Source organism: Rhagoletis pomonella, unplaced genomic scaffold (assembly GCF_013731165.1).
Source record: "Rhagoletis pomonella isolate Grant_MI unplaced genomic scaffold, Rhpom_1.0 Rhpom_scaffold_02990, whole genome shotgun sequence".
NCBI lineage: Eukaryota > Metazoa > Arthropoda > Insecta > Diptera > Tephritidae > Rhagoletis > Rhagoletis pomonella.
The window spans coordinates 1-21,099 of NW_023461543.1; the positions used below are offsets into that span (position 1 = coordinate 1).

The 21,099-nt window shown below is 36.7% G+C and overlaps 1 protein-coding gene across 2 annotated transcripts; it reads right to left on the reverse strand.

The window, feature by feature from the left end:
• Positions 1-3,301: 3,301 nt before the first annotated feature.
• LOC118753876 lies at positions 3,302-10,387 on the reverse strand. Of its 2 annotated transcripts, XM_036488751.1 has the most exons (2): positions 4,632-10,387; positions 3,302-4,586 (listed from the first exon to the last, which is right to left on the reverse strand). In XM_036488751.1, exons 1-2 carry the CDS (start codon positions 10,268-10,270, stop codon positions 3,512-3,514), a joined length of 6,714 nt encoding a protein of 2,237 aa, XP_036344644.1. In that variant the 5' UTR covers positions 10,271-10,387; the 3' UTR covers positions 3,302-3,511. The 2 variants fall into 2 exon arrangements, with proteins under 2 accessions (XP_036344644.1, XP_036344643.1); XM_036488750.1 differs by having other exon boundaries at positions 3,302-10,387.
• Between the last annotated feature and the right edge of the window lie 10,712 nt (positions 10,388-21,099).

Below are 21,099 nucleotides of genomic sequence, written 5' to 3' on the forward strand. Positions count from 1 at the left end.
TACAATGAGTATAAGTATAGTAAATATAAATTTCTTCGTTTTTTTTTTAACAAATTTTTAAATTAAAAATAAATGAAATGCTCCAGAGTTTGGTTTATGTATTTTGTAGTTAAATTAAAAAATAAAATTAAAATTCGTTGGCGTTTGGTTCATTATTATTATTTTTTTTTTTGTGTAATATGCAATTAAAAATTATTGTTAGCATTGTTTGACTTGTTTTTTTTTTTTGTAAATGCTTAGACTACGGCTTGAGCTGAAAATATAAGGGAAAGAAAAAATAAGATTTGCTTTTAATAAAAATCGTACAAAAAAACTTACAAGAAAACGACTGAGGCGCGTTAAAAAAAATTAAATTTGTGAAATGAATTATTTTTCGATTAATTAATTATTTTATATATGAATGTGTATGAGTAGTTTGATACATACTGATTGTTGAATTTTTTTTAAACAAAATTCGTATCGAAATGAAAATGAGCAACAATACAAAAAAAGGAAAATATCATTGGCACAAGTTGCAGTCTAATATTAAAATAGGATATTACAAATTTATATTGTATATACATACATATGTATATGCAGTACACTATATAAAACATATATTATGTGTGTATGAAAATATGTAAATATGTACAAAAAAAAAAATTATACAGAACGAAAATGCACAATTTCGGAGTGTTTTCACGTGGCCATGAGTTGTTTGCTATGACTAAATGTAAAATAATAATTTTAGAATATAAAATTAAAGTAGTGTTAGTAAATTGGGGAGATTTTATTTAATTTTTTTTATTAATTAAATGAAATTTCATTGAATTGAGTTTCATAAAATTGTTCAATTTAAAATTAATTTACACACTACAAAAAAAAAAAGAATTTTCGTTAATTTTACAGTACATTAAAAAAGTATGGATACATCGTACTTTTAGTATATATTGCAACTAGGTTGAACAAATACTTTACCCACTTACAAAATAATAAATTTTGATTAAAAACTACTTTTCGTTTTTGTCAGCAAATTTCGTTGTAATAAATCTCGAATTCGTCGCATGTTGAAACGATATTTTGAAATAAAAGCATTCGTTGTATGCGGTACTATATATGTAAGAGGAAGTGTTTTGGATTAGAATATAAAAGTAGTTAGCACTGATAAAAATTAAGTTTTTGGAGACAAATTGCCTATAAAAATTTATTGAAAAACAAATACTTTTAAAAAATACTTTTTTTGTGAAATATTCAAAAAACTCGGAAAAAATTTGTTAACTATGAAAAATAAGTATAAAAAATATGTATGCAAAAAAACTATTCCAAAAAAATTTTATTTTCGAAAAAATATGTTTTTGTAAAAAGACTTGGAAAACAAAATATTAAAAAAAAACCAAAATTAAAAGAAAAAGCCTTTAAAATTTTGAAAATCTCTTTTTAGTTTTTTAAGAAATAAATTTTTTCTGCAAGAAAATGTAAAAAAATTACTTTTATCCTAAAAATATTAGAATAAATTTTGTGGATAAAAATTTTTTGAAAACAAATTTTGCAAAATACAAACATATCGTCGTCACCTTAACTCACAAAGTCCCTAACCAGCAAATTTTGAACTTTACAGGAGAAACAAAAAAAGCGTATCAAAAAGAGGTAGAAATTGAAAAAACAAAAATAGCATGTAACTCCGTTGGTTTTGGTACTAAGACCTTAAAATTTTTATTGAAGGTGTGTTTTAATATTTATATATATACAGTATCGGTCATATCTATAGCACGCCATTTCATAGTGATATTGTGTGCCAATTATGTTTATTTATTTATTTTTAAGAATTTTCAATTAAAATCTAGTTCATTTTCAGACAAACCCCATATATACCCAAGTTTAAAAACTTGTAGAAAACTTCAAAAACGTGCAACAAAATTTCACCTAAATTTCAAACTTTTTTCTCGGAAGTGTTAGAATTTTGAGTACACAGTTTTTTAGCCCCTGCAATTTTAGTCTGATAATGTGCAAATTTCAAGTTGCTACGAATTACCGTTAATTTTTTAGAATTTTTTTTGTCGCATTGGCTTCCATATAATGAATAAACTCAATTTATTTGTATATGGAAGAAAACCGCAACACCTTTGGCGAAAAAAATTCTAAAAAATCAAAGGTAACCTTTAGCCACTTGAAACTTGCACATTATCAGACTACAATTGATTGGGCTATAAAACTGTGTATTCAGAAAAATTCTAACACTTCCGAGAAAAAAGTTTGAAATTTATATGAAAATTTGTTGCACTTTTTTGTAGTATTCTACAAATTGTTAAACTTGGGTTTGTATGGGTTTTGTTAGAGAAAGAACTATATTTTAATTGAAAATTCTTAAAAATAAATAAATAAACATAAGTGGCACACAATATCTCTTTGAAAACGCGTGCTATAGATATGACCGATACTGTATATATATATTTTAGTAAATGGAATGATTTGTATAAACTTTTTTCTCTGGTTTCATTTATATTTTTTAAGAATTGTCCAAAAATATTTCTATTGAAAAATATATTTCTATATAAAAATAAGTATGTAACCACACTTAAAATATGTTTGTATGTAACTTCACTTAAAATATGTTTTTGAATATAATAAATTTGCTTGCAAAAGAAGTTTTTGAACAATTTTTTCTAAATATATAGGAAAAATAAAACAAAATAAACAAATATCTATTCAAGAAAAGTTTTATGAAAAAATTTATTTTCCGTAAATTTATTTCATTCATTATAAATTGTTTTTATTTAATAATTTATTTTGAATAAAAAAAATAATTATGCAGTTTTAGATCGTTTTGTATACAAAAAAAAATTATTTCCAAAAATATATACAAAAATATTAGAATAAAATCAATCAATTTCAATAAAAAATCTAGTATTTTTTACAAAAATGTTTTCTGAATATTTTTCTTTAAAAAATCTAAATTTATTTAGAAAAAATAGCTATAAATAAAGATTAAGACCTCGGTTTTATAACAAGTTTTTTCACAAATATTTGTTTTTCAATGAAAAAAATGTAACTTTCAGAAATTTTTTCAAAATTAAAAAATATATTGCAGCAACTGTATCGATAAATTTTACTATATTTACTTATAAAACGTTAATCGTTTTGGTTGAATTTGTTAATTAACTCAAAAAATAAGAATATAAAAATGATTAGTTGGTCACCTTATAGCTACAACTAACAACAAATACAATCGTATGCATGTGTACAATATTTATGTATGTAATTGTAAGTGAGTGCATTTTCCACTTATACAAAATTGGAACTCATTTTAAAAAAAACGCTCAAATATTCTTTCCATTTCGCTTTTATTTTCTACCCTTTTATTCATCTTCATATCTCATCCATCATTCTACCAAACTTAACAATGTGCAATTTTATTTTACGTTCAAAGTGTGTAAAGTGGCTTAGGTATTTTCAACAACTACAAAAGACAACATTTGCTTTAACTCGAAACTCGTTAGCGCAAGCGCCGAGTGAATCTGAAGCCACCACTCAATCAAAACAAAACAATCGCTATTATAGTTATCATGCCAATTATGATCAGGCACATTGTATATAGATCTATGGGTGTGATAACGCCCAACGAACAAGCCAACAGCACGTGTTCAAGTGTTGTCAAGCTACCCGCTGCCGCCGCCGCCGCCCCCGCAGCCGGACGCAATTCACCGAATACTGAGAGGGCGTGCCGCTGATTTTTCGCCGCCGCAGCGCTGGTTGAAGGCTTCTCATCGTCGAGCGCTTGACCATCCCCGTCCACTAAAGTAGATTTTCTGCGCCGCCAAGGCAGTAGACCAGTCACCGTGGATGCGGCCGGTTTGAAGTCGTCGCGCGTTTCTTCCGCCTCCGTCTCCTCCTCCTCTTCGGCGGCCACACTCTGTGGCAATTCGCTGAGTGCTGAATTGAGTTGCTCCACCTCGGTAGTGCATTTTGCTATTTGTGTCAAAGTATCGGATGGACAACTGTCACTTTCTTGGCTATCAGTGGGACAGTAGCTAATTTTCACTTCAGAGATATTCAGATTAAGTGGCGGTGTCTCAAAGACTATGCTGCGCTTGCGTGGTGGTAGCGTATCGTATGCTTTATCTGTGAGGTTGAGCGACGATTCATCACTTCTCGCTACTTGGCTAGCCGTGACGCAACACTCTACCGCATCCTCTTCTTCTACAATGCTTGGCAACTCATCGACTTCGGTTAAATTTCTTTGTAAAAGTTCTGAAAACGCCAGCCGCAAATGATCTAATTCGGTGCTAATGCGCGCTGGAGACTTGTACGCACACTCGATGGGCGCGCGATTTTGGCTTTCACTTGTGGAGCATTCTACATCGGACGCAGATGCGCTATTTCTTCTCGAACCACTACTCCTCACCAACTGTGCTAATTCTATTAAGTGTTGCGTGTCATCCACCTCGAGTAGGTCGCTCCTACTAATTTTGCGCTTGATGGGCGTGCTGTTTTGGAACTTTGAATCATCTATAGACGCGGGAGGCTCTCTGACTTCACTCGAAAAACTATCTCCTCTATCCTCTAAGCTAATCTGTTCCCGGTCATGGGTTGAAGTGTCCCTGAAGATGGTTACATAACTTCTGTCTTTACTACGTTCATCCACCTCCTGAGTGTCGCTAGTACTGTGCTTCTTTGTGATCACTTCTAGCCTGCTGCCTACTCGAGTTTCATGCTCTTTTTGAGCTTCGCTTGCAATATGATCACTTGCCTTCACTTCTACTCTCTCATCTTCTTGGTTTTCGCGCTTCAATTCCCGCTCAATTTCCTGCTCAGCCTCTACTCTCTCACACGCCCCATTACCCAAACCATTTTCGTTCTTTTCCTCTCCCAAACTATCGCGTAATTCCTCTTCGCTTGGCGGTGGTGGAAATTCGGTAACATCTGCTCCAGCTTCACCAACACTTCTAGCGTCTTGAACTTCCTTCGAAACCCCGCCCACTATGGATACCTCACTCACGAAATTCTTTCTAACCTCAAAACGACTATTACACACGCTCTCGAGCTGTAAGCATGCATTATTTGTTTGTGCGCACAACGGAAAATCTGCTAAACTGACATTACCCGAGTCGGGATTGGATGAGGTTTCCTCTTCGCCGGAGCTCAACGAATCGCATTGTGTAACCACGCCCATTCTGCCTGCTTCTGCCGTTACCTTATCAACTACAATACTTATTTTACTAGCATAGATCTTATTAAAATTGGGTGAAAGTTTTAATGTTGCACACTCCATTGGCGCGCTCTCAACTTGTGGGGGGGACTCCGGTATGGATGCTAGCTTACAACTACTTGGACTTAACATAGTAGGTGAACTCTTAGTGTCGGAGTGTGTGGGTTTGGTAGAGGAGTTTTTGGTTGCTATGGTACTAGTACTAATGGGATTCTTAGTGGTAGTAGTTCCTGTTACATTTTCAACATCAACAACGCTAACACGATCATTTACATTATCAACAACAACAATGACATTCAAATGTTCTGGTTTATTAGTAGTGCTTGGCTTCGCGCATGCGTATGCCTTGGCAACAGTCAGTTCAACAGCAACAGCATTGGGATTAGTGTGTAGCTGGGTAGCTTTTGCAGCGGTAGTAGTAGTAGTAGTAGTAGTAGCGGTATCGAGCATGGATGCATGGTGGAGAGCGAATGCATGATTAGATGATGTCAATGGCACTTGTACAGACACAGGCGCTGGCGGCGCATGAACTGATTTAGTAGTAGTGAGATCATCATCTTTACCTGAAACATTTGTGGTAGACGGTTGTGCCGACTGCTGCTGTTGTTCGCGCGTTCGTGAACGCCTCGACGACGATTGCTCACCAATGCCGAAAATCATTGCCAACTCCTCGGAAGAGTTGTACTGTGAAGGGGAGGAGAGCGAACGTGTACGTGCGCGCTCTTGTGAATGACGCGTAGCCGCATCAGTGACTGTGGTAGCGGCGATGGCGCGTGCGCTGACTGGCGTCAAATTTAGCGGTGGCGGTGGTGGCGATGGCGAGTAGCTGAATGTGCTATTCGTTGTGGCGCTTATGTTCGGTGTGGCGCTTGTGGTCGATGGAACATCGTAAGATGTGGTGCTGAAGGTTTTTATTGGATCGGTGCTGGGTGCATGATATTCACTACTTGGTGACTTAATATAATCGCTGGAGGAGTAGGGATTGAAGGAGGTAATGCTCGAAGATTGTCGTCGACTGGCGGAGGGACTCGATGATTTGGCCAGGCAATCGCTGGATGAGGAAAACGAGGAGGCTGTTGTGCTGGCACCGGTTTTGACGGCACCGGCGCCGACGCCACCGACGCCAGCATTGTTGCTGCTGCTGCAGCTGCTTGTGGTTATGCTGGGCGCAGTCGTGTGATCATCGCCACTGCTGTGCGTTGTCGCGCCGCCTTGGCGTGCAGTGCCCAGCGTGCGCTCCGCGATGATAATAGGTGGCGCTGACACTTTGGACACGGTTGTCGCTCCTTGGCGCATTTTGGCCTCGCACTCCAGCATGATCTGATCGATTTCCTCAATGTTCTGCGCTGTCGTTGCTTGACGTGCGCGCGCTGCATCTGCTTCTTCTGCAACGGTACAAACAATATTATCAACTTTTGCCGCTGGCTCCGAGTGTATATGTTCGGCGTTACAGGTGGCAACAGCTGCTGCTGCTGATGATGCTTGTACGCTGCTGGCTGCACTCTGCTGCAGCTCCTGATTCAGATTGTCATAGTCGGGGTTGTCATCGCCGCTGGCCAGCTCGCTCAATTGACGCATGCAACGCTTAGCGATTGCCTCTATCTGCTTCGACTGTATGGGATCCAGCTTCTTGATAAGGTTTGGCATGACCAGAGACTCATCTGGTTGTTTGGCTTGTGTTATGTTCTTCACTTGCACCGCCTCCTGTACAACTACTGGCGGCTCGGTGGTCACAATGTCCTTCAATATCTTCTCGCATACCGCATTGGCCGCCTCCGAAACTTGATCGATGGCCTCAATGAGTTTTCCTTCTTTGTGCAACTTGCGTGGCTTCGCCAGCGCTTGACTGCTGTTCGCATCGGGCAAGGTGTCTAGCAGCATTTTTCCGCAGCGCTTTGCCGCCTCCGACACCGCTTCAATTTCCTGCAAATCTTTCTCCAGCTTCTCCTCCTCAGTGTTGGCTTTAGGCGGACGCGCTGCAGTTATGAGCGCTTCCTTGCGCAACTCTTGCAGCTCCTTCGTCAGCTTGACGGACTTCTCTTGCGCATCCATTGCAATCTTATTCAGCGCGTCCTCCATTTGCGCATTCGCCGCCGTGGGCTCAGGCGTGAGACTCTTGCGCGGCAGCGGCACAGGCGGTTTGTGTACTTCCTCTTTGTGCGCCACGCTGCTGCTGGGCAGCTTTTCGGGCAGCGCACAAATGGCGCCACCCTGACTGGGATGACGGAAAGGTATCGAGAGTTTCTTTGGCGCAGCCAGCTGCTGCTGATCTTGCTCCTTGAGGTTGCGCAATAGCGCCAGTGTAGCTGGAACATCTGCGGTCGTCTCGCTATCGTCCTTACGCAAATCCGACATGCTGCCGGCGCGATCTAAGTTGCGCGTCAGTTCCAGATATGAGTGCAGGTCACCACCGGATGGCTTGGCAGCGTCGCGGTGTATCAGATTGTAAATGTTTGCAGATTGTGTGCGCGTCGCGCGATTCTTCTTCTGAAACGAGCTGTACGGATACATGAATTTGTCCTTGGGGCCAGGCGGGTCCTTGCGCAAAGCGCGCACGGCCAAGTCATCTTTGATTATGTCGGGCGTATTCACCACCACCGGTTGGGTCGGCTCCACTATGGACGTAACATGCAGATAGTCGTTTTGCGGCGCTGCAACAACCGGGCCAATAGGTATGCCGAAGGGCGGCTGCTTCTCCACGGTTTTGTGCTGCAAATTCGCCAGCTGCATGTTACGATAGGCAACATCGTCGCGTATGGGATCGGGCTCGCCTGCAGGCGAATCTTCATCATCGTATTCGTCGGCGTGCGCCAAAGCGTACTTCTCAAACTCACTGGGCGTTGGTATGCGTTCCTTCTTCTCTGGCTCCTCGGTGAGCCCCAGTGACTTGTAGATGGCCTCCAGCTCGTTGATGGCCTCCTCAAGATTGGCGGGCTTTTTGCGCGGAAAATATATGGGCACCTCGGCTGCGCTGCTGGGCGGTATGGATAGCTTGCGCTGCGGTGGCGTGGGAGGCGTGAAAATGGGTTTGTGGTGCTGTTCGCGCTTCTCGGCCACGTACTCGTCATACTTGTTCGGCGTGTTTGGTATCTCGCCCGAACGTCGCTGGTAGTGGTTCGGCATGGAGCTGCTCTTGCTGTAGTCCTTGCTGCGTATCTCTACGTAATTCGAACTCGAATTGTCCGGCTTCGATTTTATTCGCAAACTGCCGCACACAATGTTATCCACCTCATCAACGGCGGGTTGTGGTGACGACTGCGGCTTCTTGTGTGGCTTTTGCACCTCCGAGTAAACAGGTATAGGGTAAGCGCGTAACTCGCCGACACGCGAGCTAGAAACCGAACGCGGTTTGGCGTTGCTCTCCGGCGCGAATGTGCGCTGCACGTCTCGACCTCGATGCTGCGCGCCAGCATCCAAGCGTTTCCAAAAGTCGTTTGCGTGCTGTTGAGACGAAGGTGAAGGTAGTCCGCTCTTTGTCGTGCGCAATATACTCGCAGCCGCAATCGCATCTTTGCTTGTCGCATCCGCGTGCGGCTCCAGCATGTGTATGGGCTTGCGCGAGCGCGGTGTCGCATCGGCAACGTAGTGATGTTCCAAACCGTTCGGCAGCGACTTCTTCGAGGGATGCGCATCACGTTCAGCGCGCGTAATGAAGCGCCGGTGGTGTGGCGTATTACTGGGCGCAAATGCTTGTTGCGGCGTGCCGGCCTGCATGTGCTGCGCTGGCGCTACAGCCGGCGGGGTATTCAGCGAATGCACCGACTGGTAATGAGGTCCCGCAGGTCCCGACCAAATCTTATCATCTGATACACAACGCCCACTCAGACGGTGCGTAGCAGTGGGCAGCGCCGGCAGCCCGCTCTGATCGAAGGCGTACGAAATGGGGCGCAAATCACCAGCGCTGCCATTCTGCAACTGTCCGCTGACATTTACGCGTCGCAGTGGATCACGTGGTGGCGGAGGTGGTGGCAACGGTTTTGTCTGCAGCCGACCATTGACATTCTGTAAATGTATGTGGCTGTCATAGCTGATGCTGCGCTTGCTATCATTAACGCTATTCTGCAAATTCTTTGGCTGCTGTTGCTGCTGTAGTTGACCCCACTGCACATAGGGCGCGACATGTTGCAGGCTACTTGTATTTCTTAAGCGCGGCTGGGCAGCAGCGCTAGGTGGCGTCGCTTGCGCTGATGGATTGTAAATAGAGAGCGGCACTGGTTGCGTCTTCCAGCGTTGTGTTGGCTGTGGCGCATACATGACTGGCACCTGGCCGCTGCTTGGCTCGCCATCACGCGACAGCCGTTTATAGTAGCGCTCATTGCGCGCGGCGCGACTACGCCTGCTCTGCGCATTATTGGCGGCACCCATTCCACCACTATGAATGCTCTCATCACTGCGATATTTCGAAAAAGTTGAGGAGTTCAAAGAAATCAACTCTTCCTCGCTGGATGAATGCGCGCCAAGCGCCTTTTCGTGTGGCAAACGTTGCGCGGAACGTGTTTTTACCGCGGCACGCGCAGCGCGTCGATCCAACGAGTTTGAGGAGCGCATATAAGCTGCAATGGCTGGATGCGCGCCGGCATGCGGGAGGTACTGTTGCTGTTGTTGCTGATTCTGATAGTAAGCCTCCGTGGGTGAAATGGTCTCCACGGGTAAAAAGAATTCATGATCCACATGTTGTGGTTGCGGTGGATGTGGTGGTGCTATTAGAGCGCCTGTCTGCGGATTGATGACGATGTGATCGAAACTGGCGCCATTCAACTTGCTGCTACGACTAACTTTACTTGATTTATTACTCGATTTTGTTTTCAAATTGGCACTACTGCCGCCGCCGCCACCGCTGCTGGTGGTGGCATGGCGTGCATTTCTTTGGGTGGGTACAAAGCCAGCTTTGCGATCCTCTTCAGACGATGAATCCGAGGCAATATCTTTCTTCCGACGAAAGAGGCGCCCAAAGGACCACTTCTTATTCGAAGCGCTGCTGGCGGGCGTATGATTCGTGGACGCTTGTGAGGCGCTTAGGGAATTGTCTTTTCGGCTGTTGGCGTGTGACGACGTTGCGTTGTGAGCTATTTGTGAGCGCTCCATGTCGACGGCGTCAACGTTTGAGTCGTCTGGCTCATCGGTGGAGTTGTCAAGTTCTTTGGGTAACGGCAGCTGAGGTCGCCAAGATGTCTGGACAGTCTGTGCAAAGAGAGAGAGAGGAAAAGGTGAGATGAGTTTAAAGATTTTATGAAAAACAAAAATTAAGCGAAGACGAATTTTTATGCTGGCAACTTCATGAATAGCTCAAGCTCTTTAAAGCTCAAAATTTTTACAAATACCATGAAAAAATGTTACAGTAATATTACATAAATATTTTTCATCGCTACAGATATAACAAAGACCTTCTATTGTGTTGAACTCGTGGTTCGTCGAATTATTTATTATTTGCACTCTGATTAGTGTGCAAATATTGGCTGCCTGCAAATATCAGAGCCAAAGCAGAGTCACTAACAAAGCGTTAACTAATAAGCACAATATAACTGTCTAAATAAATAGACCGCTATTAATAATAATCTTCTACATACACACACACACACACATGCCTTAAAATACAAATGCATACACAACCGAACATGCAGATACGTAAAGAATGAAAGTTTAATCAACTTGACGCAGTCGATCAACAACTTTGATAAGACTAGTAGCCTCCGTCTAGATAGCACATACTTATGACTAGGTTGAGTGTTCGTATTCTTGGCACCATCCAAGAAAACACTGTTCAGTAAAAGATAAAAGAAAATGTGAAGAAAGAATAGAGCAAATATTATAAAAACTTTTTAAAACAAAGAATATACAATAAAAACCCCTCTCCCCATATAAAGCACAGCATCTGTTCTTACTAGTTCAATCTGCTCGGTGTAAAGCAGCGAAAAGCGTTTGAGCAATTGTTAAAGAAATTATAAAAGCCATTTAGCATTTGCTGTTTTCAGCATTTTTTTTTCTTTTTGTTTTTCCTTCTTGGTACAAGGGAAATATTGTTTTGTCGATATCTGACAAATGCAATTAGTAGCAAATGACTGTATTTGAAGTGAAGCAGAAATTCTTGGCAAATAGGAAATGAAATATTGAAGTGTTCATGTATGACATGCCCACATGTTCAAATTTGTGTGTTTGGCAGTCGAATAATTATAAATAAATAAATAAATATAAAGTAAAATATCAATAAAAAAATAAAATAAAAATAAAAAAAACGATTAAAAAAGTATTAAAAAGCAATAGATAAAATGAAAAAATAAAAAATTTATGCATATGCATATAGAAAACTTATAAGAAATTACACAAAATAATAAACTTTATGAAAACGAAGAATAAAAAATTATAAAAGATTAATGTATGAAAAAGTATAAAAATCAATATAGAACACGAAAAAGTAAAAAAATTAAAAAAAAAGAATTTAAAAAAATATTTAAAAAAAATTGTTAAAACGAAAAAAATTAATAAAAAAATAAAAATTAACCAAAAATTTTAAAAGCAAATAATAAACTATTTTAAAAGCAAATAAAAAACAGAGACAGTAACGGCTAAAATTTGATTTCCATTTTTCCGGTCAAATTAAACCGTTGTCTTATGATTTTAAATTTTCTCGACTAAAAATAATTTTTATTTTCTTTATTAAAAAAATTAAAAAATTAAAAATAGATACATATGCATATAGAAAAATTATAATAAATTACAAAATATAAAAAACTTTATGAAAACGAAGAATAAACAATTAAAAAATATTGTAATATAAAAAAGTATAAAAATCAATTTAGAACATGAAAAAGTATAAAAAAAAATTAAATAACTAAAAAAAAATTACTAAAAAAATGTTAAAACGAAAAAATTTTTTTAAAGAAATAAACCAAAAATTAAAATATTTTAAAAACAAACAAAACGTAACATAAAGACCGTTACGGTTATGATCTTTATAACAAAAATCATACGCTGACCGTTAAAATTTGATTTCTATTTTTCCGGTAAAATTTAGCCGTTGTTTTGATTTTGAATTTTCTCGATTATGAATAATTTTTGTTTTCTTGATTAAAAATAAGCGTTTTTTATTTTTATTTTGACGATCGTGTTATAATAGCCCCTATTTTCAGACTTAATTTTTGCAGATCATAAAAACTTTAAAACGATCTTAAAAACGCAGTCTTCATCCTAAAGGCCTGTATGCAGCTCTCAAGAAAAGCAAAAACTCCATATAAAATGACGTACAAGAAATGGCTAAGAAATTTTCTTGAGTCAAATTTCCTTAAGGCAGTACGCAGTTCTTAAGAAATTTACTACGCTTTCTACTACGGTTTTCTAAAGTTATTTGTGAAAAAAGAGCACAAGGCAACCCAGGTTTGCAACAGAAATATATGCCCGTTCCATTATTTCTTGAGGAAAGAGTGAGGCAACAGGCTATGAGGTATCAAAAATGTCAAAATTCCTTGGACACACGCGAAATAATGGCAATTTTTTCTTGACCGTTTTCTTAAGAGCTGCATGAAGGGCTTCAGACAGTACGCAGTTCTTAAGCAATTTGCTACGCTTTTTACTACGGTTTTCTAAAGTTTTTTGTGAAAAAAGAGCACAAGGCAACCCAGGTTTGCAACAGAAATATATGCCCGTTCCATTATTTCTTGAGGAAAGAGTGAGGCAACAGGCTGTGAAGTATCAAAAATGTCAGAATTCCTTGGACACACGCGAAATAATGGCAAATTTTTCTTGACCGATTTCTTGGGAGCTGCATACCAGCCTTAAAGAGCCGGTTAAAAGATAAAAAATATTGATTATTTTTGAATTATATTTTGCAATGATCTATAAAAAGTCCTGGGTTTAACGGTCCCTGTATTAAAATTTTAAAAAGTTATGAAAAGATATTAAAAAATTTATTAATTTAAAAATTACTAACTAAAAAAAGTTAAAAAAAGTATAAAATATAACAAGATGAAGTGAGGGGGCAACATAAAATTACATAACACCCTAATCTTCAGTTGTACCTTTACCATTATTTCTTTCTACATATTTATCTCTATTCCTCTCTATATCTCCATTTTAGTCGCTACCTCTATCCTTTTCATTATCTTCGAGTTTTTTATCATCATCTTTACCTTGATTCTTATCGTCTTCTTTACAATTTTGGTATGGAAAATATAAATAAATAAAATCGTCAAAACGTCAGGGTATTCATATTTTTGACGCTGACTATATGTACATACACATATTCATAGTACACTTATTCCCAAACAGAAGGCATGGTTCTCTCACCAGCTATTCCATAAAAACCATCGAACGTATGGCACACAACTGTGATAAATTGTTTTTGAAATACGTCTTGGAAATAACAATTGTTTATTTAAAAAATTAAATTCAACAGTAAAAACGGCGACCATTTGGTAATTTGTATGTATGGCCAAATGTGCAAATGGAAATGTTAAGAAAAAATAAAAAAAAAGAATACAAAAAATAAATTTATAGGCTGAGAAGGCGGGCAGGCGGGCAGTGTTTGCTAGGAAGGTGCCAAAACTAACGTAACAGCGGCTGATAGAATAGGCAAATTTTTAATTTTTCGTAGTAGTAGCCATAATATACATATGTACATATGTGCATTAGGGTACCTCACCAAAGAAAGTTGCGGTTTTCCCATCCGAGTTGTAAAATTTATTATATTTTAAGATCTTCGCCAAAATATTTCGGAAAAATATTAAGATTAACATAAGCTGATCCGATTTCCAAAAAAAATACAAAAATCTAGTTTAAAAAAAAAAAGGGTTTTAAAATATTTTTCCTAAAAATTAGCTTAACTAGATGATAGACGAGTTAAACCTTAAATGGTCTGTATAAAACTGTTGAAAAATTTTATCAACGGATTCACAATATATAATTAGATTTTTATGAATATTTTCAAATCGGTCCAGCTCAGGTGAATCTGATTATTTTTCCGAAATATTTTGGCGGTATTCTGTAATAAATTTTATACTTCCGCTGAGAAATCTGTACCGTTTTTTATTTATTTATTTATTTTTTTTTTTGAGAGTGATGCTCCCTAATGTACAGCAATAAGAGCAAAATGCCTGTACATATTTACATATGTACAAATGTACATATACGAGTAGTACATATGTACAGGCGTTTGCTTACATATGCTTAATTTTTTATTTTATTTTTGTAACTTTTTGCCTTAAATGCACACATACACACGCATTCACATATATATATTTCTACATATAAATCTAATGCAATTACTTAACGAAGCATACATTTGTTCACATACATTTGTATTTTTACCACAGCGTATAAAAATGAATTCCTCATTGCTGCGCGTTTGCGGATTGTGTGAGAATTGACGTAGCACCGGCATTTTTATTATTTCTTATACATAAGTAGATATCGACGACAATATTATTTTAGTACTTAAAATTTGCAACACGTTTTACTCTTTGTACTCCTTTGAGTTGGTACAGATTTAAAACGTGAAAAAATTTCATTAAAAAAAAAATTTTTTTTTAGTATCTACTCTTTTTCGTTTGTGTGAATTTCGTTTGCGTTCCGCGTGTGGTGGAAAAGCGTGTCAACCTTTGTAAGTTTCCAATTGTTTACTAAAGCAAGTGATGATGCTTTGGAATCATGAAACTATTTACAAGTGATCTGCATACATACATATCTGCTGTAGTGTATAAAAATGAAATAAATTGAGACAAATTAGAGTTGAAATGTATGATTTTTTACATTTTTTGTGGACTAACCTACACTATTACTCACATACACACATATGTACATGTTATGTATTTATAAACATTTATTTGCTAATATACTACATACATATGTACAGACATACATAGATGCTGCCGTAATATTTTAAATGAAGCACATAAATACTACATACGAAGTGTAATGCGCCCGGAACAATTTTGTGAAAAAAGCGAAACATTACTCAGCTTTTGAGTTGTGTATACGCCCAGGCAGGCCAAGTGTGGCCGGCAATTTGCCAAGAAAAACATATGCGGAATACTTAGGTGGGAAAAAAGTCGTTGGTCCGCTGAGAAACTGCAGCAGTAGAGAGGGATTGAAAGATGAATAGAAACATGAAAGAATATTTATGCAAAAAATAATGAGGAAATAATGTGAATATGAAACAAATTTCTAGGAAACAAAAAATTTTAATGTAATTAAAAGCAAGCAAATAAAAATGTAAATCAAATAAGAGTAAAATGGGGCAATAAATATATTTAAAATAATTGAAAAAGTAAAACCAAAAAAAAAATGTATAATCAAAATGAAAAAAATCATTAAAAAAAATTAAAAATAATAAAAATAAAAAATCGTTAAAAATTTAAAGACAATTGAAAAGAAAAAAATACAATAAAACGAAAAATTAAAAAATAAAATAAAACGAAGTTTATAAAATAAACATAAAAAAAATAACCAAAATTAAATTTAAATGAATTACGAATTAATGAAATAAAATATATGAAATTAGAATAAAATTAAAGCAAATAAAAATAATAAAAATGTTTGAGGTTATTTTTTACAAGCTTTTATTTAACTTGCTGTGCATGTATGTTTGTTTGGGGCAAATCTTGCAATCAATTTTTGACAAACTTCCCCTTGACCTAGATACTTGAAACCTCACAGTTGGCTCAGAACCCAATGACAATGCAATACGAAAGATGAATTAATCCGATAGGTGACGCAGAAGTCGAGATATTTGGTCAACCAGTATTTATGTTACCCCATCTCGTGCTTATTTAGAAAGCTTGTTTTAAAAATATATATTTCTTTTCTATTGACTTATTTTTTTTTTATCAGCCACGAAAAGGTAAGCATTTTTACATTTCTTCAGATATTTATTTTTTTTTGCTCCAGCAGAAAAATTTACCAAACTTCAAAATATCTTGATTTGGCTTTTTCGGACGAGAATTACAAGGTGTAAGTTTCACGCAAATCGGCAGCTTCAACGTACACATTTATTTTTTTTGGCATTGTTATTTTTAAATAAAAAAAAAATGTTTGTTCACGACAATCTGGAAACTCTGACTGCAGATTCGCGTTAAAGAAAAAATTCCTTGAAAATCAGTAGCGTAGTGTCTCGCCCACAACTGTTCTTTTGTGTGCCTGTATGATTCCATCGATCACAGAAAAATTCCCCTACATATGTATGTTCTTCTTTACCAAAAATATGTTACTTTGAAAAATATAACACGAAAATCGATCCAACACTTTCGAAGTTTACCTCGTACAAGGAACATTTAATTCGAATTTGGAATTTACAGTAGCATGGTTTCAAAAAATCCGATATCAACGTGTTACGGTTATCTACCATATAAAAATTAATTGTGGTTATTCGTTATATGGAAGCAAATGCGACAAAAAAAATTCTAAAAAATCAACGGTAATTTTTAGCCACTTGAAACTTGCACATTATTAGACTAAAATTGAATGGGCTATAAAACTGCGTACTCAAAAAAATTCTAACACTTCTGAAAAAAAAAGTTTGAAATTTAGGTTAAAATTTGTTGAATTTTTTTGTAGTCCCTCACAAAGTTTTAAACTTGCGTTTATATGGGTTTTGTTAGAGAATGAACTTAATTTTAATTGAAAATTGCTAAAAATAAATAAATATTGCATTGGCCAATACTTTAAGACGGAGCCAAGGAACTCGCGGTAAACTACGAAAAACGACGAGCTGGGCGGGTTCAGGACCTAAAAACTGAATGTAGGGATGGGCGGGAACAAGGTCAAATATTTATTGCCGCGCTCATCTCTAATCGCAGTTATCATTAATTGACTTTGTTACTTTAATTAATTTAAACCGAGTTTTTTTTTATTTCTTTTCTAAGCAAAATTTAATAAAAATACATTAGCCATAAAAAATTGGAAGAAGAATAACAAACAACATCAGTCACACAAAAAAAAGTTTAACACCGACACAACACCAAGAAAAACAACGACAAAGTAATGTTAGGCAGCAAACCCCCAAAAAAAGACGTTGAACTCTTTGTGCGAGCGAGCACTTCTTTTTTTCACCAATTTTTGCACGATACACCACCAAGCAACTTTCATAAAAAGAATTTCGAAAAACCAACTGATGAAAATAAAATAATTTTAATAAATTGCAGACTCGTAAATTTTACAAAAGATTTTGTATTGCGGCAACACGTCACACACTACAAATACGGCGGCTATACGTGCGTGCCTGCGTGCGTACGACGACTTGCTGCGGTTTAACCACCCCACGACCACTCTCGCTCGGCGACTAAATGGCTAAAAGACAAGTGGCAATAGTGGAGCCACCAAAACCACAAAACACCGCAAAATTAGAGACGAAACTAAGAGCCCAGAGCGACTACAAGTACAAATACAAAAACAAATATTTCATGAGCATCTCAAAAATAAAAGCGCGCGGTGCGAGCGTTATTAAAGAGTCTCCCCACCGCTGTGTTAGTACCCTGCAGTTTTGGTGCCCGAAATAGTTAAATCTATTTTATCTGGCTGAGAGCGCAAGTGAATCGAGCGTAACTGGGTGGCAGGCAGGCTGTGAGCAGCGTTGCCATTTTAGCCGTTTTCCGGCTAGATTTAGCCGGTTTTGATAGCAACTAGCCGGAGAAAATTCGATCTAGCCGGCAGCCGATTTGTTAGCCGGTTTGTAAAAAAAAGTTAGCCGTTTTTAGCCGATTTTACTATTTGCTTATTTTCAGGTGCAATAAGTAAACAAGTTGTTCGAAAGCAATAATGCAGACCCAATGAAGATTTTTAATGAACTAAATGTTTTACTTTCGCATCTATGCTCCCTAGTGGTTATTAGCGCGGACACATTTGATCCTATATGCTCCCCGTTGGAACCATACCTTGCTCCATTTCCTCAGTTTTATCACAGTTTTGAAGAGTATTTAAAAACAAAAGTAAGCACAAACGCTTTTGACGACGAAGCCGATAAAATAATTCGAGAAAATGGTCGCTATTTTATTATCACTAGGAATTACGCCAACGCCTCCCTACAAATATTGCCACACTAAAAAAATTGACTTTTTTTTCGGTTGGAAATGCATTAAGAGTAATTAAACCAAAAGTATTTGTTCAACTACAGCAACAAAAACGCAAATATAATGCCGACGAAATAACATCCATAGAGATGCAATGGCTACGGTTAACGTTACATACCTGGAGTAATTTAGACTCAACTGTAAAATTTTGGGCCGAAGTTTATCAATTTCGAAATGCCCTAGGAGAAAACCCTTTTGCTGACCTTTGCAACCTACTTTTTAGTTTTCTTGTTTTGCCTATAAGTAATGCAGAAGTAGAGCGAATATTTAGTTCAATGAATATAATAAAAACTAAGCAAAGAAATCCAATGTGCGTTAAAAAGTTAAACGCTATTTTATATATAAGATACGGTTTAAAACGTGAAGAAAAATGCTGCCATAATTTTACTGTAGATGACGATCTCTTAAAATTAATGAATTCAGGTGATATATACAATAGTGATTCATTTGATGATGAGGAATATACACTCGATATAAATTAATGGTGTTAACTAGTCTTTCGTTTCTTGCGATTTATTTAAATAAAGCATGTGAATTTTCACTAAAACATTTTAGCCGTTTTTTGCCAGAGTCTATGTGAAATTTCACTAAAACATTTTAGCCGTTTTTAGCCGCTTTTTTTGCCAATCTAGCCGGTCGGCCAAAAAAGTTCTGGCAACACTGGCTGTGAGTTGCGTTGGCCGTTGCTGCTGTTGTTGCTGTTGTTGCCGCCGCCGCCGCCGCCGCAAGCGTTGGCAAGTGGAGTAGCCGACCAAGCTATTGCGGTAATTTTTTAATGGCTTTTTAAGCAGTGAAAAATAAAAAATTGAACAAAATTTACTACGTTTTGTGCGCCAGTTTTACAATTTTTTTTTAACACTTATTTAATTTTGCATTATTGTTTTTTTTTGCGGTGTGGGAAATCTTGGTTAATAAACTTTTTATGAATGAGCCAGAAAGTATGAGGTGATTGCGTGGCAAAAAAAAAAATATTGTTGATAATTACGTTAATGACTGTGGTTAAGTCAAGTTGGCGGTAAATAGCATACTTCGCTGAATTGTTGTTGTACAATAGAGAGGTGTTTAATTGAAGAAAATGTATGTACATATACATACACACATATAGTACTCTATAAATACATATTTATACATACGAATATACGTTTTTCAAAACTCTAATCGTCTAATGCGAAATTTAATCATTGAAATTTTTCGAACTTGACCTTGAGTTAAAACAAATGACCGCATGGTGGCCACTTACGTACATACATATGTATGTACTTATGTATGTATGTACATATGTATATCCATTGTAAAACGTAACGGCATAAAAAATAATAATTAAGTGTTAATAAGACAGCATAGATTTCGCAGTGAAAAGTCATCTAAAATTGTCAAAAAATATTACTAATTAAAAGACTATAATTTCGTGGTCACTTGTAGAAATTTGTCTGGAACTTTCAGCACATTTTGGGACTTTTCCTGGATTTTTCACGACTTTTTTGGCTTCTTTCGGACGTGATTTTTCTCATTTTCCAAGATTTCCTTGCGCTTTTAGAAATTGGGAATTTTTTGGCCTTTTCTGCATGCTTTCGTGATTTTTGTGTTACACATTTTTCAGGTTTTTTTTTTCAAATTATTTAAGATTTTCCCTCTATTTGTCAATTTTGCTTATCAGCAATTTTACTTTAAAGGTGTCAATATCTAGTTTTATCCAAAATCTATCAGGTAGCTAACAACCCGTAAATACCTAAAAGAAACTGAGCAAGTTTTCCAATATTACGACAACAATATGAACATTGAACAGAAACTTGATAAATTCTTAGCCCTACTTAGTAAAATTGTAAATTTTTTTTCGATTTTTTTTTTTATCACAAAAGAAAAAAAAATCTTTTTTTTCAAAATCAACCGCTATTAAAAAAAAATACATATTATACATTAATAGACTAGCCCAATAAAGCTTACGTATACATACAGATTTATTCGCAATATACATTTTTGTTTTTAATTTATTATTTTTTTGTTTTTATATTCATTTTTCAACCATTTTTTTTTTGTTATCGCTAACTACATATATCATTCCATGAGTACCCTTTTTAGAAAAAATTTAAGTATGCAGTTTTGTAGCACATTTTCCTTTATAAAAAGTTTGCTCGACAAAATTTTCATATAATAATAAGATGTCTAGCACCGACAAAAAAAAAACCAAAATGTCAAAAATCAACGGTATTTTACAGCCACTTGAAGCTTGCTTTTTATTATAGGGTCAGAATTCTTCAAATCAGTACAAAAAAAAATAAATTCAAAATCAGTTTTTGCTTTTAAATAAATAACAATAAGTGACCTAAGGGCTAGGGTTCAGAGATGGTATTTTAAGAGATCGTAGTAGAAAGTTCAAGCCTTAGTTTGAGCCTAAGTGGAAGGCTCTATCACCTTTTGTTTAATTGCGGTGGGTACTCAAACTGTTGTTCTATAAATGACTATAAGTGACCATTAAGTCAAGGTGCAGGGATGTTACTTTCAGGGATATTAGTCGAGACTTCTAGCTTTAATTTAAGCCTAATATCGCCTTTGGTTTCTTTGCTAGAATTTCTAAAATATTGCAATTTTTTTACAATTTGACCTCGTTTTTCTCAAAATCTTGAGCTGATGGAAACTCTATACTCACGGATTCATAATCAGCACAGAAAAGACAATCAAATCAGCTTTAACATTTTGAGCAACAAAATGTTTTCCTATTTTTGTTCCCTTGTGTACTAAATTTCAATACAAGGTAGCCAGTGGAAGCAGTTATTACTTTTTTACAGTTATATGGTAATAGTCGCCATCTTCTTCTCTTCGGAATTCAGTTTACAAGGTTTCACTGTATCTACCGTATTT

Bases quoted from the DNA above. Each gene is read 5' to 3' on its own strand.
- LOC118753876 (XM_036488750.1), bottom strand. From the start codon at position 10,270: ATGGAGCGCTCACAAATAGCTCACAACGCAACGTCGTCACACGCCAAC.